Source organism: Salminus brasiliensis, chromosome 9 (genome assembly GCF_030463535.1).
Source record: "Salminus brasiliensis chromosome 9, fSalBra1.hap2, whole genome shotgun sequence".
Lineage (NCBI taxonomy): Eukaryota > Metazoa > Chordata > Actinopteri > Characiformes > Bryconidae > Salminus > Salminus brasiliensis.
Window position 1 is genome coordinate 4,219,961 of NC_132886.1, and position 15,759 is coordinate 4,235,719.

General features: G+C 40.0%; 1 protein-coding gene across 1 annotated transcript; it reads right to left on the minus strand.

The window, feature by feature from the left end:
* Window positions 1-321: 321 nt before the first annotated feature.
* LOC140561913 (nuclear factor 7, brain-like) lies at window positions 322-15,253 on the minus strand. Its single transcript, XM_072687174.1, is given in 12 exon segments — window positions 322-1,128; window positions 5,461-5,608; window positions 5,704-5,937; window positions 6,010-6,105; window positions 6,200-6,789; window positions 9,199-9,308; window positions 11,933-12,044; window positions 12,153-12,179; window positions 13,655-13,802; window positions 13,898-14,131; window positions 14,204-14,299; window positions 14,394-15,253. Coding segments are annotated over 12 exon segments (3,081 nt in total). The 5' UTR covers window positions 15,003-15,253; the 3' UTR covers window positions 322-451.
* Window positions 15,254-15,759: the final 506 nt, after the last annotated feature.

The window sequence follows — 15,759 nt, forward strand, 5'->3', positions numbered from 1 at the left end:
GTAGTTCTTACAGAAAGCAGTCAAAAGTTTGGGTATCAGTGTTTATATTATTTCAGATGCTCAGACTTAAGGCCGGTCTCAGTTCCTCTGGCTGTAGTAGAAGGACAGGACTGTAGAAGACAGAGATCATGAACACGAGTCTTCAGTTCACTCTCTAAACAAACTCGCCCAAAAGAGAGAAAGCTGAACAGACCTGACTCAACCTGCATCATACAAGAGTTTCATCTGTAAAACCAGTGGGAGAGCAGCTCAAACCTGAATTGTAGTATAAAAGAGTAGATAAACAGACCTTTCATACACAAGGAGACACTGTACAGCAGATTTGGTATATTTATTTATTTATAAGATTATTAAATTATTTCATTCCTAGTATTTTATTATCAGCGTAAGCTTTTATTTCCAAGTGTTTCCATCTTAAGATGACTTTGATCAATTTAATAAGGAAAACATTCTAAAGTTGAACAGGTTTGATGATCAATGGAGCTGAGTTTTTACCTCCATCATTAAGACAAGGACAAAAGTAAGGATAGAGTTTCTCAGTGAAAGACTGACCAGTGAAAGAGTAGATATGAGACCTGACCTCAACATCATAGAAGGAGACCAGACCCTCCTCATAATCCACAAACACCCCCACCTTCTGGGGAGCCTGCTTCAAGGTGAGGAGGACAGATGGACTGGCTGCTGCTGAATACTGAGTCTCATTTATCAGTAATAATGTCCAGTATCCATCCTCAGGGCTAGGTGTAATCTGTCCCTTCCTGTTGCTAGACTCTCTGGTCACTCCTAAAAGCCACTGAGTCTTCCCTCTGACCTGCACCTCATAGTAAAATCTCCCTGAGGAAAATCCCTCTTTTCCCAGAACACAGACACAACGATTAAACCTCTCTGGATGATCAGGGACGTTCTGCTGTTTGTCTCCACATGTTACCTGTTTCCCATCATCAGACAGGAGGAGGAAGGGATGAGCTGTATCAGGATCCAGAGTCACGTCCACTGAGAGAGGATCTTAAGTAAATCAGTTTAAATCAGGTTTAAGATCATACAGCATGTAATGGAGAAGACACAGGTAGTTAATCATGTGATCAGTGAGAGCCCACACACCTGCATGCTGCTGAATTCTCCTCAGTTCTGTTTGGAAAAGCAAAATAAAGCACATCATTCATTAGTTTCATTTACAGTTGTGTAATTAGTATAAACCAGAATACCTCATTAACACTGGAGGATACACAGGACAGTGCTGCATGTGGAGAAGAGCTACAGTGCTCTGATAGCAGTGTAATAACCATGTAACTACAGCTAATTATTAACAGCTGAATAAAGAGTTAATATACTGTCATACATATGGAAATACTATCAATCACAGCTTGTGATGTGTGTAATTACATATTTAAATGATGCATCATGTTGTAAAATACATCCACAAGACAAACAATCCAGAGTAATGCAGGATTTCTACTGTAACTGTCTCACTATGGCTTCACAATGGCTAAGATACTTAATTCTTTTAATTTATGTTTTTAATACTTCATTTAATATAATTCATATGCTGGAAATGACTTTAGGTAAAATCTTCAAATTTTCATTCTTTTACAAATTTCTTTTAATTGTAACCAATGTTGCAAAAGCTTTTCTGGGGTGTGAGATCTCAGGAATGTACCAATGAGTTTATTGTCTTTATGTCTCTGTTTATGTAAAGCACTTTGAATTCCTACTATGTTTAAAATGTGCTATTCAATTGAACAAGCTTTGTCTTGCAGATTTCACAGTGGGACTCACATTTTTAAAAATAAAGGTGCTACAAAGGATTATTTGAGTAATGCCACTTTTATTTTAATTAGGGACTATTGTTATTAAAGAGCTGTGTATGACAGAAGAACCTTGAAGTGAGTAAATAAAATACATTAACTTTTTGAAATCTTTAAAGTATTCCTCTCATATATCTCTTTTACAGAAATCGCTGCTTGACCTCAGAGCAGCTTTTAATACAATAGATCACACTATTCTACTAGAAAGATTAGAGAAAATCGCTGGAATCACAGGAACAGCATTATTGTATCATATTAAACTGAATGCTATCAGTCCATAAAGATAAAAGATTTATCTTTAAATTACACAGAAGTGAGATACGGAGTTCCACAAGGCTCTATTTTAGGGCTGCTATTATGTACTATATACATGTTATCACTGTGCTCAGTTATAAGCAGACATGATGTTAACTACCTTTGTTATGCAGATGACACACAGCTCTATATATCAGCCAAACCTGACAATAAATTTAGATCACAGAAAATGGAGGACTGAGGATATAAAACTCTGGATGTCACATAACTTCCTTCTCCTCAACAGTGACAAAACCGAGGTTCTCCTTTTAGGTCCAAAAGACACTAGAAATAAACTATCAGACATACTGTTAGACTTGGCTGATGCTTTAATTATTCCTGGTCTAGCAGCTAAAAATCTTGGCACCATATTCGATTCAGATCATTTGAGCAACATATTGCTAATATTAGTAGGACAGCCTTTATGCAGCTTAGTAACATTGCCAAATTAAGAAACTCCTTATCGCTACAGGTTGCAGAAAAGCTAGTACACACTTTTATTACCTCAAGGCTACATTACTGTAATGCACTTTTGTCAGGTCGTTCCAGCAGGAACCTCAATAAACTTCAGCTGGTTCAGAACACTGCAGCCAGGGTCCTTACTAAACCTAGAACATCTGACCATATCAGTCCAGTTCTATCAGCACTTCATTGGCTCCCAGTTAAATTCTGTATTAAATACAAAATTCTTGTATTAACATATAAAGCCCTACATGGCCTTGTTCCTGAGTACCTGTGGGATCTGATTACATACTATGAACCATCAAGATTACTCAGATCTCAGGGTGCTGCTTCTTAGTAGTTCCCAAAATTCAGAAAACCTCAGCAGGGGGAAGAGCCTTTTCTTATAAAGCCCCCCAACTCTGGAATAACCTTCCAGATAATGTTCGGGACTCAGACACAGTCTCAATCTTTAAATCTAAGCTGAAACTCATCTGTTTAGTTTAGCTTTTGGTAATTAATGTTTCCTCTTTGATAAAGGTTGCAGGTCCAGGGGTTCGCAGACAGTAGTAGTACACTGAGATGCTGGAGCTGTCGTATTGCTGCTATGGACGCTAGCATCTCAGGGTGCTCCTGTGTCTGTGTTACCTTCTGGCTCTCTCTATTTAATTAGGCTGTTATAGTCAGACCTGCCGGAGTCATCAGACACACTCTAATACTGCTCAACATTCTCTGCTCTCTATAAATCCAATCAGAACTAACTCTCTCTCTTTACCTTCTCCGAGAAAATGGTCATCCAGCCCAACCAGCTGCACGCCCTCCTACCACTGCTACCTGCCTAATGACCATGTTCAAACCTAAATGGACTCTTAACTATCTGCCACTATTAATATCCCATAATTGTTATTAATATCCAATTAATATCCAATATTAATACCCATAATTGCTATCATTACTCTGACCATCACTGCCATGACTATATTAAGTTCTACTATACCATGATTATTATATTATGATTTTGATTAGAGCAGTTCAACAGTATAGATGGTTTGATAACATTTATCAATAATTTATAAATAGTTCTGACCAGAGGAGGACGGGTTGGGTCCCCGTTGTGAGTCTTGGATTCCTCCAGCTCTGAGGGAGTTTTTCCTTGCCACTGTCGCCGTTGGTTTGCTCACTATGGGTCCTAGATTTTCATGTCTTTTTATGTGCTTTTTTTCTGTCTTTTACTAATGATTGATTATGTAAATGCTGATTTGTGACAACAGCAGTTGTAAAAAGGTATACAAATAAATGTGACTTGACTTCTTAATACAATGTAATTTTTTAGTGGCATTGTTTAAACCTTTTGTACAAAACAGGCTTAAATATAAATTGCCCGCTGTCTGAGGTTACAATGGTCATACTTCTATCTTTGTAGTTTGAAATATTTTTCTATTGGGAATTGATGCTAAATCCTTCTCCGAGAACAGAATAGAACAGAATGTTGATTGTACTTGATTTAAAAAGCTGTCTACAACTGAATGATGAGTAAAATAAACTAGGTTTGTAGTTAAAACATGGCGTAATGTGTCAGTGCAGAGAGAACACTGTAGTTATACACTTTAACCACCTGCAGCTGTTTGTAGATTACATACATGGACAATCTTCAAACCTGTTACAGTGCTACAAAGGGTTCTTCAAGTGTTGCCAAAGAAGATCCAAGCATGTCCTGAACTCCAGGAATATAAAGTAAGCCAGTAATTTTAATGGTTCCTATATATATATATATATATATATATATATGTGTGTGTGTGTGTGTGTGTGTGTGTGTGAACAAAATTGTTGGTACCCCTCAGTTAATGAAAAAAAATGGTCACAGAAATAACTTGAATCTGACAAAAGTAATAATAAAAAAAATGCTATGAAAATTAACCAGTGGAAGTCAGACATTGCTTTTCTACCATGCTTCAACATAATTATTAAAAAAATAAACTCATAAAACAGGCCTGGACAGAAAGTATGGTACAGCAAAGCAGCCCCAGTACATAATAGAGCCTCCTCAATGTTTCACAGTAGGGACAGTGTTCTTTTTCTTGATATGCTTCATTTTTCCATCTGTAAACATGCTGATGTGCACTGGCAAAAAGTTCCATTTGTGTCTCATCTGTCCATAGGATATTCTCCCAGAGGCTTTGGGGCTTGTCAACATGTAGTTTGGCAAATTTCAGTCTGGCTTTTTATGATTTGTTTTCAACAATGGTGTCCTCCTTGGTCGTCTCCCATGAAGTCCACTTTGGCTCAAACAACAACGAATGGTGCGACCTGACACTGATGCTCTTTGAGCTTGAAGTTCAGCTTTAATCTCTTTTGTTATCATTCGTATTATCCGTGTTGTTGATTGGGCATCAATTTTCTTCCTGCGGCCATGTCCAGGAAGGTTGGCTACAGTCCAATGGATCTTAAATTTCTGAATAATATGTGCAACTGTAGTCACAGGAACATCAAGCTGCTTGGAAATGGTCTTCTAAGCTTTACCTTTAACATGCTTGTCTATAATTTTCTTTCTAATCTCCTAAGACAACTTTTTCCTTCGCTTCCTCTGGTCCATGTTGAGTGTGGTACACACCATGTCACCAAACAGCACAGTGACTACCTGTAGCCCTATATATAGGCCCACTGACTGATTATAAGATTGTAGACACCTGTGATGCTAATTAGTGCACACACCTTGATTTAACATGTCCCTTTGGCCACATTATTTTCAGGTGTGCCATGATTTTTGACCAGGCCTGTTTAAAGAGTTTACTTTTTACAATAATAATGTTGAAGCAATTAAATAAATGTATCTACATGATGTGATGAAGTTATATCAGCAAATAGTTGACCTTTTCCTGAAAACTAATTGATGAACTTCTAATGATTAGTTACAACTCACCAATCGCAACAGCCATCTCCATCTTCTCACTGAGATCTTCCTGAAGCTGAGACAGAGCTCTCCTCAGACTCTCCACACTCAGATGAGGGTCAACACTGACGGCAGTCCAGTTCTTGGTGTGTGGGGGTCTGCAGAGGGACGGGTAAATCTACAGTACAGCAGGAGAGAGAAGAAACCCCTCAGCATGGGCAGTGCTGTCCTGTGCTGGACTGCATTACTACTGAGAAACAGAGGGACTCTGACCTGTAGGAGGTGGAGGTGGTCCTCAGTGTGGGAGAGCTGCTCCAGCTCAGTGTCTCTCCTCTTTAGCTCAGTGATTTCCTGCTCCAGCTCTTTAATGAACTCTTCAGCCTGCCTCTCTGCTGCTTTCTGCTTCTCCTCCATCACCTCCAGCAGCTCAGCCTGGCTTCTCTCAATGCAGCGCAGCAGAGCTCTGAAGACCTCCACACTGTCTGCTTTCTCCTTCTCTGTGCTTTTCTAATGGAGGATGATGAACATTCATATAAAAGTATTTATCTATTTTAACTGATTGATGGTTAAAGGACTCACTTTATTGATCTCTACAGAGAGCCTGATCTCCTCAATCTTCTTCAGTCGCTCCTGGATCATCTGCTGAACTTCTGCCTGTGTCTTCTCCAGCTGAGTCTGTGATTATCAGGCAAAGTATGATCAATCTTTTAAAGGGGTAAATTTTATTAGAAGTTTAGTGTTAATAATTCTCAGTCTGAACATCTCTCACCTTCTTCTCTCCACTCTCCTCCTCTATAGGAACAGTGCTGTGGGTCTTGTGGTCTCCCTCAGTGCAGAACTGACACACACACGTCTGGTCGTCTCTACAGAACAGCTCCAGGGGTCTCTCATGTTTCTGGCAGATGTATTCCTCCAGGTTCTCCACAGGATCCATCAGCTTGTGTTTCTTGAGTTTAGCTGCAGTTTGATGAGGCATCAGATGAGTGTTACAGTAAGAGACCCCACAGTCCAGACAGGACTTCACAGCCTCCAGCTTCTCTTCACTGCAGGAGTCGCACAGCACCTTCTTAGATCTGGAGGGACGTTTCTCTGGAGCTCTGCTGGACTTCACCTGAACTGAGCTCTTGAACTGAGCAGCCAGTCCAGAGATGAACGTGTTCACAGACAGTTCAGGTCTTCGAGGGAATTCTCTTTTACAGACTGGACACTGGCAGTGTGAGCTGCTGTCCCAGCACTCTCTGAGACAGACCATGCAGAAGTTGTGTCCACATGCAGTAGAGACTGGATCAGTGAACACATCCAGACAGATCGAGCACAGGAGCTGATCTTCAGACAGGAGACTGCTGGAGGAAGCCATGACTGACTGAGGAAACACAGAAATCATCCCATAATAATTCTTAGTCAGTGAATGAACACAATTCCACAGTTTTCCCAATCAATCCCATTCTCCTGACTAATCAGCTTCACCTTCTACCTGTTAAACGTGCACTCTGTGACTAAAGTAAAGGGACAGCTTGAGGTGGAGAATAGAAGTGAGCGTCTCAGAGCAGTTTGAACAGCTTCAGAAAAATGATCAAACTTCAACAACAGTGAATGTTAGAAATGAGCTGAATAGGAAGGATGTTCAGCAGAAACAGGAGAAACACTTAAGAGGCATCACCAGCTTTTCTTCTTCTCCCTTGTCCAGATTTTCTGCTCCTTCAGAGTTTAGCTGTGGAGTTTACCTGACTGAAATACCTTCAGATGAGAGATTCTGTCCTGCTGAAAGGAGCTGAGTTCTGTTCAGGAAACAGCTTCACTTAACTTTCGTTTCTCCAGGATGACATCATGAGGCCACTCCCAGAATTTCATTGAGGATTGTTTGTTGCACTTCCAGGGATTGACCAGCAGGACTTTACTAACTGAATTAAAGTGTTCCAGTGTGCAGCTTTATTTAATATATCACTCAAACAAACAAACAAACAAAAAAAACAAATAAATGTATTTTAAATGTAAATATATTTACTTTAAAATGAGTAAAATATGTAGGTAATTAGACTCAACTTCAGAGCAAGGATTTTACAGTAGATTAGACTATTAAAGTTCTGCTGCTTTTCTGAGTATCTGATCTAAAGAATCCCTTTATAGAATTAAACTAAATGATCAAAGCTTTCTGAAATAAAAAAATAAGGGTTTGTATGAAGATTTTTTACTAATAGTTTTGAAGGGTCATGTTTAGTTTTCTTCCAGTAAATATACAGGAAGATGTAATACTGGCTAGGAATTTGCTGCCAGTTGTACCTCCTCCATTGCCCACATAGGTTTCTGGCTGCAGGGTCATCAGCCAGGAACCACTATCTCAACTGGTAAAACGAAGCTGCCTGACAAGGCATGCTCATGTTCCACTCTTGATCTGGGGAAAACGGCCCAGGTGTTTCTCTTGGCCTGATATTTTTTCCCCTGCCTTGCACAACAAAGCTGATGTGATTGTTGACGGTGGCTCTTTGCTGCCCTGTCGATGCTCCTCTTGTACCTTGGCTAGCTTTCCCAAGACCTGATCTTGGAGCCATCTGTAACATCCCTGAGAGAGCGCGATCTTACAGCCTGCCAAGATGTGCTGGAGGCTTGCATTAGGGGTAATGTTCTTGGGGAGATTCCCAGCAACTTGTAAAGTGAGGTACTGATGAATGCAGTCACAGTTCAGTCATTTCTCTCTAAATAAACACTCTGCTGATTGTATTTCACTCTCATTCAGTCAGTTTCTGTCCTTCTCCATGGACTATTCTGGAGACAGCGGTGGACTAAAGTAGAATTCATGACTGAGGTGCTCTTGAGCAAGAATTCTCGTGGAGGTGACTATTGACTACTCCAGGCATCTACATAGTAAACTCTTACATATCAAAAAATACATTATTGTGTCAGTACATGCATCACAAGCTGATCCACGATACACTACTGTAACACACTGCTGTAATGCGTAGAGTAGATTTGAGCTCAATGTTTTTCTCAAGTCAGCAGGGCACCAAAGCCCTGAAGATCTCCACACTGTCTGCTCTCTCTTTTCTATTTTAACAGGAGACAAATTCAACTGTTGATTAACTGAAAGTGGGAGTTTTCCATGTAATGTGTTATTCAGAGTATTCAGTCGTACCACAAGAGTAGGTTGTTGTCATGACTCAAATAAATCTGACTTTGAGTTCTGCAGAGTGTCTGATTTCCTCAATCTTCTTCAGTCGGTTCTGGATCATCTGCTGAACCTCTGTCTGGGTTCTTTCCCAACTTAATCAATGAAAAACACAATTACAGCAGCAAGTAGTGAGATTACCTGAACTTACCTCTGTATTCTACTATGTTTTTTATCAGCTTTATTGTTTCCTTATTTTATTGTTAAACTTATGCTCTGTTATTTATTTACTTATATTTCACCCGAAAACAAGCACCTGACTAAAACTAAGAGCTCTCACTACACTAAACCCTTGACTAGAAACCCTTTTCTTTAGAATAGATTTTACAGCTTATTAGTGTTAGTTATTAAATAAAATCTTATTACACACCTTATTATTGAATCTTATTATTAAATTAGCTTCTTGAACTAAATGAATTGATCATGCTTGTAATACAATATTACAGTGAATGCCAAACAGTACAATCTCAAAACAAAGCACAGCAAGTTTGGACTAGCATACTTCATAGAACAAACATGGCCAGCTTGACTGGTGAATATGAGAGAACTGTCATTCTTCAAGTTGGAACAGCAGCATGGTGTGAGTTGCGTTCTGGGATAGTCACCTCCTGATGCATCCTTGAACACATCCGGGCATTTGGACTGCACTTGGCTACACGCAGACTTGTACCAGTACTTGGGCAGCGATTGAAGGCGTGCCACAAGTCCACAAGACCTACATGTACAGACAGGAACACAGATGGAGAATCAGCTTCCGGCTTGTTCTGGTGGTGGAACCAGACCTGTTCCTAAACCTGCTGTACTGATCAAAATCATCATCATTAAACACAATAAACCAGAACGGAATCAATAAACCAGAATCCCTCACCTTCCTCTCTCCACTCTCCTACTCTATAGGGACTGTGCTGGTAGTCTTGTGGTCTCAGAATCAGAATACTTTATTGATCCCAGGAGGAAAATTGCAGTTGTTACAGTTGCGACCGTTTGTGTAAGAATGAACACTCTTATGAGTTATAAATATAAAACAAAAAGAGAAAAAATGAAATATATACATGTATATCAATTATGAATGTAATGAATATAATAAAGTGGCAAGTGGAAGTAATTGTGATGATAAATATGAAACATATAAACAAGTAAAAAGCAGTTAAACTATTGCACAGATGAACCATAGTGTCACAATTTGGGGGAGAAATTAAAGAGTTTGATGGCTATGGGTAGGAATGACCCAGTGTGGCGCTCTGTGGTGCATTTTGGTGGACTCAGTCTTGCACTAAATGTGCTCCTGTGTCTCATCACTGTGTTGTATAGGGGGAAGGAGCCATTATCCATAATGACCAGCATGATCCTCTCTGACACTGTCATCAGCGAGTCCAACTCCACACCCACAACATCACTGGCCTTGTGGATCAAATCCTGAGCATAGTCTGGCAGAAATGGAAGGACCTCAAGCACCTCAGAAAATAGAGACGACTTTGGTTCCTCCAGCTCCAGCTCTTTAATGAACTCTTCAGCCTGGCTCTCTGCTGCTTTCTGCTTCTCCTCCATCACCTCCAGCAGTTCAGCCTGGCTTCTCTCAATGCAGCGCAGCAGAGCTCTGAAGACCTCATTAACAGACACATAATAATCATATTTTTATTTTGCAAAACAGGAGGCGGAGTCAATAATTCTGGCTAAGTGTCTCCCACCTTCTTCTCTCCACTGTCCTCTTCTATAAGAACAGTGCTGTGAGTCTGGTGGTTTCTCTTAGTGCAGAACTCACACAAACATGTCTGGTCATCTCTACAGAACAGCACCAAGGGTCTTTCATGTTTTTGGCATATTGTAGCTTGCCGAGCCTGGATATCGAACCCACAACCCTCCTATCAATAGCCCGGTGCTCTAACTGCTGGGCCACCACTGCCCACCCTATTTACCAACTGAATTAAAGTATCCCATTTATTTAACATATCAAAAACAAACAAACACTACTGTGAAAAACATATCTGTCTATATTAGACACTAAAATAATGAGTGCAGTCACAGTTCAATCAAGCGGTAGAAAGATCTGGAGTGTTTGGTTCCTCCAGTCTCTGCTTATCTTTCTCCACAGTATGTACAATCTGCACTCACATTTAGCTCCAGCTCTTCTGTTCTGGGTGAAGCTCTATCTAATATGAGTTTCCCAGCTCTTCAGAACACCACCCCCTTCAAAAGGGGTTCCTTCAGTGGTTCTTTAGAGAAGACAATGGTTCTATATTAAATAGTTCCTCTATTCTTACTTTCAATGGAAGTCAAAGTAAAAAGATTTTATTTCAAGTCATGGAGCTTTTCTATTAGTCAATTAATCTGAAAATTCTGATCCAATATAAAGAACAACTGGCAGCTTCACATTCTGCAGAAAATTGAAAACCAGCAAAAACATATACATAGATTATAGATTTTTATGTGAGAGCGATGATAAGTGGAAGCACATCTCTCACATTATTATATTCTCTTCCTCCTCCATAGTTAATGTATTTACTCTTGAATATTTGCTCATGCTCATGAGTGTGTGTGTTTGTGTGTGTATCAGGTGTGTTCAGTCATTATATGTTTAAGTGTGTGCCCTCACTAACACACCTTCCTCATCAGTGTAACACACTCAGAGCACTAAACCTGATCCTGATGCTTCTTTATTATGAGTTATTACAATCTTCCAGCAGGGGGCGCTGTATAATACATTCTGCTGTTGCTGATTTACAGTAGAAAAGAGTATATAAACAGACCTGTAATACATAAAGAGACAGCAGATTTGGTGTATTTGTTTATTTATGTGTAAGTTTATTACATTCCTACACTTGTATTTTTGATCAGAATACGCTTTTATTTACAAGTGTTTCCATCTGAAGATGACTTTGATGTATTTAAGTTGGAAAAGGACCTCATTTCTAAAGTTGGACAGGTGTGATGATCAGTGGAGCTGAGTTTTTACCTCTATAACAGAGACTGGGACAAAAGTATGGATAAAGTTTCTCAGTGAAAGTCTGACCAGTGAAAGAGTAGATATGTGATCTGGTCTCAACATCATAGAAGGAGACCAGACCCTCCTCATAATCCACAAACACCCCCACCTTCTGGGGAGCCTGCTTAAAGTTAAGGAGGACAGATTGACTGGCTGCTGCTGAATACTGAGTCTCATTCCTCAGAAATATTATCCAGTATCCATTCTCAGGGCTAGGTGTAATCTGTCCCTTACTGTTGCTGGACTCTATGGTCACTCCTAAATCCCACTCAGTCTTCCCTCTGACCTGCACCTCATAGTAAAATCTCCCTGTGGAAAGTCCCTCTTTTCCCAGAACACAGGGACAAAGATCAAACCTCTCTGGATGATCAGGGACGTTCTGCTGTTTGTCTCCACATGTGACCTGTTTCCCATCATCAGACAGGAGGAGGAAGGGATGAGCTGTATCAGGATCCAGAGTCACGTCCACTGAGAGAGGATTTTAAGTAAATCAGTTTAAATCAGGTTTAAGATCATACAGCATGTAATGGAGAAGACACAGGTAGTTAATCATGTGATCAGTGAGAGCCCACACACCTGCATGCTGCTGAATTCTCCTCAGTTCTGTTTGGAAAAGGAAAATAAAGCACATCATTCATTAGTTTCATTTACAGTTGTGTAATTAGTATAAACCAGAATACCTCATTAACACTGGAGGATACACAGGACAGTGCTGCATGTGGAGAAGAGCTACAGTGCTCTGATAGCAGTGTAATAACCATGTAACTACAGCTAATTATTAACAGCTGAATAAAGAGTTATTATACTGTCATACATTTGGAAATACTATCAATCACAGCTTATGGTTAGATGTTTGTAATTACATATTTAAATGATGCATCATGTTGTAAATGACATCCACAAGACGAACAATCCAGAGTAATGCAGGATTTCTACTGTAACTGCTTCACTATGGCTCCACAATGGCTAAGATTCTTAGTTTCATGTTTTTAATCCTTAATTTAATTGAATTTGTATTCATACAGCATCTACATGCTCCTAAGCTTTATCAATACTTCAGAGGTTTTTAGAAAGTTTGCTCCCTGGATATCCCAGGTATTGATTAACAGCTTAGAGGGTTGATTTTACGTCAAAGTGAGGGCTGATTCAGTTACGACTGCTGTTTAGTGGGTAAAAGCTTTAACTTTTAGTGCTCATCCTTGCTGATAGTGCTGGAAGTGAGTAAATGAGTAAAATCAAAATTGTATTTTTAATATTTTCTTTACAAATTTCTTTTAATTGTAGCCAATGTTGCAAAAGCTTTTCCGAGATGTGAGATCTCATGATTGAACTTATGATTTTATTGTCTTTATGACTCTTTATGTCTGTTTATGTAATGCACTTTGAATTGCCACTGAACAAGCGTTGCTATGCTGATCTCACAGTGGGATTCACACTCTTAAATAATAATAAATTTTAGTTCCATTAGGGACCATTTTTATTAAAGAGCTGTGTATGAAAAAATTGATAAAAAAAAACAAAAAAAAACAACAACATTGAATTATTTAGACCTTTAAAGGACTCTCACATATATCTCAGACGGGTCAGTTTGAATTTTAAGAGTTTTGTACAAATTCATATTACCATCTTCAAAATAAAGGTGCTAGAAAGAGTTCTTTAAGTGATGCAACTGAAAAATTCCATTGTATAATGACACATTTTAGAAAAAGTGATATATGTGAGGAATAGTTTACAAGTTTACAGAAGTCAATGTGTCAATTTCTTCATACACAGCTCTTTAATAAAAATGGTCCCTAATGGAACTAGAAGTGTTTCTTATTTTTTAGAGTGTGGATCCCACTGTAAGATCTGCAAGGCCAGGCTTGTTCAGTGGAAATTCAAAGTGCATTACATAAACAGACATAAAGAGACATAAAGACAATAATATCATCAGAGATCCAACATCCCGGAAAAGCGAGGGTGAGCTCTAAAAGATACCGCTTTCACCCACTGTGTTTCACACTGAATGTGGGTCAGGGTTTACGACCATACTTTTATCTTTGTAGTTTAATGACTCTTAATGATCATTAACAACTTACTGATCTCAGGAACCTTCTCCATATCCTTACTGAGAGCTTCCTGAAGCTGAGACAGAGCTCTCCTCAGACTCTCCACACTCAGATGAGGGTCAACACTGACGTCAGTCCAGTTCTTGGTGTGTGGGGGTCTGCAGAGGGACGGGTAAATCTACAGTACAGCAGGAGAGAGGAGAGACCCCTCAGCATGGGCAGTGCTGTCCTGTGCTGGACTGCATTACTACTGAGAAACAGAGGGACTCTGACCTGTAGGAGGTGGAGGTGGTCCTCAGTGTGGGAGAGCTGCTCCAGCTCAGTGTCTCTCCTCTTTAGCTCAGTGATTTCCTGCTCCAGCTCTTTAATGAACTCTTCAGCCTGCCTCTCTGCTGCTTTCTGCTTCTCCTCCATCACCTCCAGCAGCTCAGCCTGGCTTCTCTCAATGCAGCGCAGCAGAGCTCTGAAGACCTCCACACTGTCTGCTCTCTCCTTCTCTGTGCTTTTCTAATAGAGGATGATGAACATTCATTCAAAGGTATTTATCTATTTTAACTGATTAATGGTTAAAGGACTCACTTTATTGAGCTCTACAGAGAGCCTGATCTCCTCAATCTTCTTCAGTCGCTCCTGGATCATCTGCTGAACTTCTGCCTGTGTCTTCTCCAGCTGAGTCTGTGATTATCAGGCAAAGTATGATCAATCTTTTAAAGTGGTAAATTTTATTAGAAGATTAGTGTTAATAATTCTCAGTCTGAACATCTCTCACCTTCTTCTCTCCACTCTCCTCCTCTATAGGAACAGTGCTGTGAGTCTTGTGGTCTCCCTCAGTGCAGAACTGACACACACACGTCTGGTCATCTCTACAGAACAGCTCCAGAGGTCTCTCATGTTTCTGGCAGATGTAGTCCTCCAGGTTCTCCACAGGATCCATCAGCTTGTGTTTCTTGAATGAAGCGACTCTCTGATGAGGCTCCAGGTGAGTTTTACAGTAGGAGGCCATACAGATCAGACAGGACTTCAGGGCTGCACGTTTCTCTTCACAGCAGACATCACAGAAGACCTGAGAGCTGACTGGCTTCTCTGGAGCTCTGCTGGACTTCACCTGAACTGAGCTCTTGAACTGAACAGCCAGTCCAGAGATGAACGTGTTCACTCGGAGCTCAGGCCTTCTGGAGAACTCCTCTTTACAGACTGGACACTGGCAGTGTGAGCTGCTGTCCCAGCACTCTCTGAGACAGACCATGCAGAAGTTGTGTCCACATGCAGTAGAGACTGGATCAGTGAACACATCCAGACAGATCGAGCACAGGAGCTGATCTTCAGACAGGACACTGCTGGAGGAAGCCATGACTGACTGAGGAAACACAGAAATCATCCCATAATAATTCTTAGACAGTGAATGAACACAACTCCACAGTGTTCCCAATCAATCCCATTCTCCTGACTGATCAGCTCCACCTTCTACCTGTTAAACCTGCACTCTGTGACTAAAGTAAAGGGACAGCTTGAGGTGGAGAACAGAAGTGAGCGTCTTAGAGCAGTTTGAACAGCTTCAGAAAAATGATCAAACTTCAACAACAGTGAATGTTAGAAATGAGCTGAATAGGAAGGATTTTCAGCAGAAACAGGAGGAACACTTAAGAGGCATCACCAGCTTTCCTTCTTCTCCCTTGTCCAGATTTTCTGCTCCTTCAGAGTTTAGCTGTGGAGTTTAGCTGACTGAAACACCTTCAGATGAGAGATTCTGTCCTGCAGAAAGGAGCTGAGTTCTGTTCAGGAAATCTCTTCGCTTAACTTTCGTTTCTCCTGGATGACGTCAGGAGGCCACTCCCACAATTTCATTGAGGATTGTTTATTGCACTTCCATGGATTGACCAGCAGGTAGCGACTGAACTTTACCAGTTCAATTAAAGTATTACAACATGCAGATTTACCTAACATATCTAACAAACAAATAAACAAACAAACAAATAAACAACCATACTTTAGTAAATATTTGTAGGTAATTAGTGGAAGGATTTTACAGTAGATTAGACTATTAAAGTTCTGCTGCTTTTCTGAGTATCTGATCTAAAGAATCCCTTTATGAAATTAAACTAAATGATCAAAGTTTTCTGAAAGAAATAATGAAG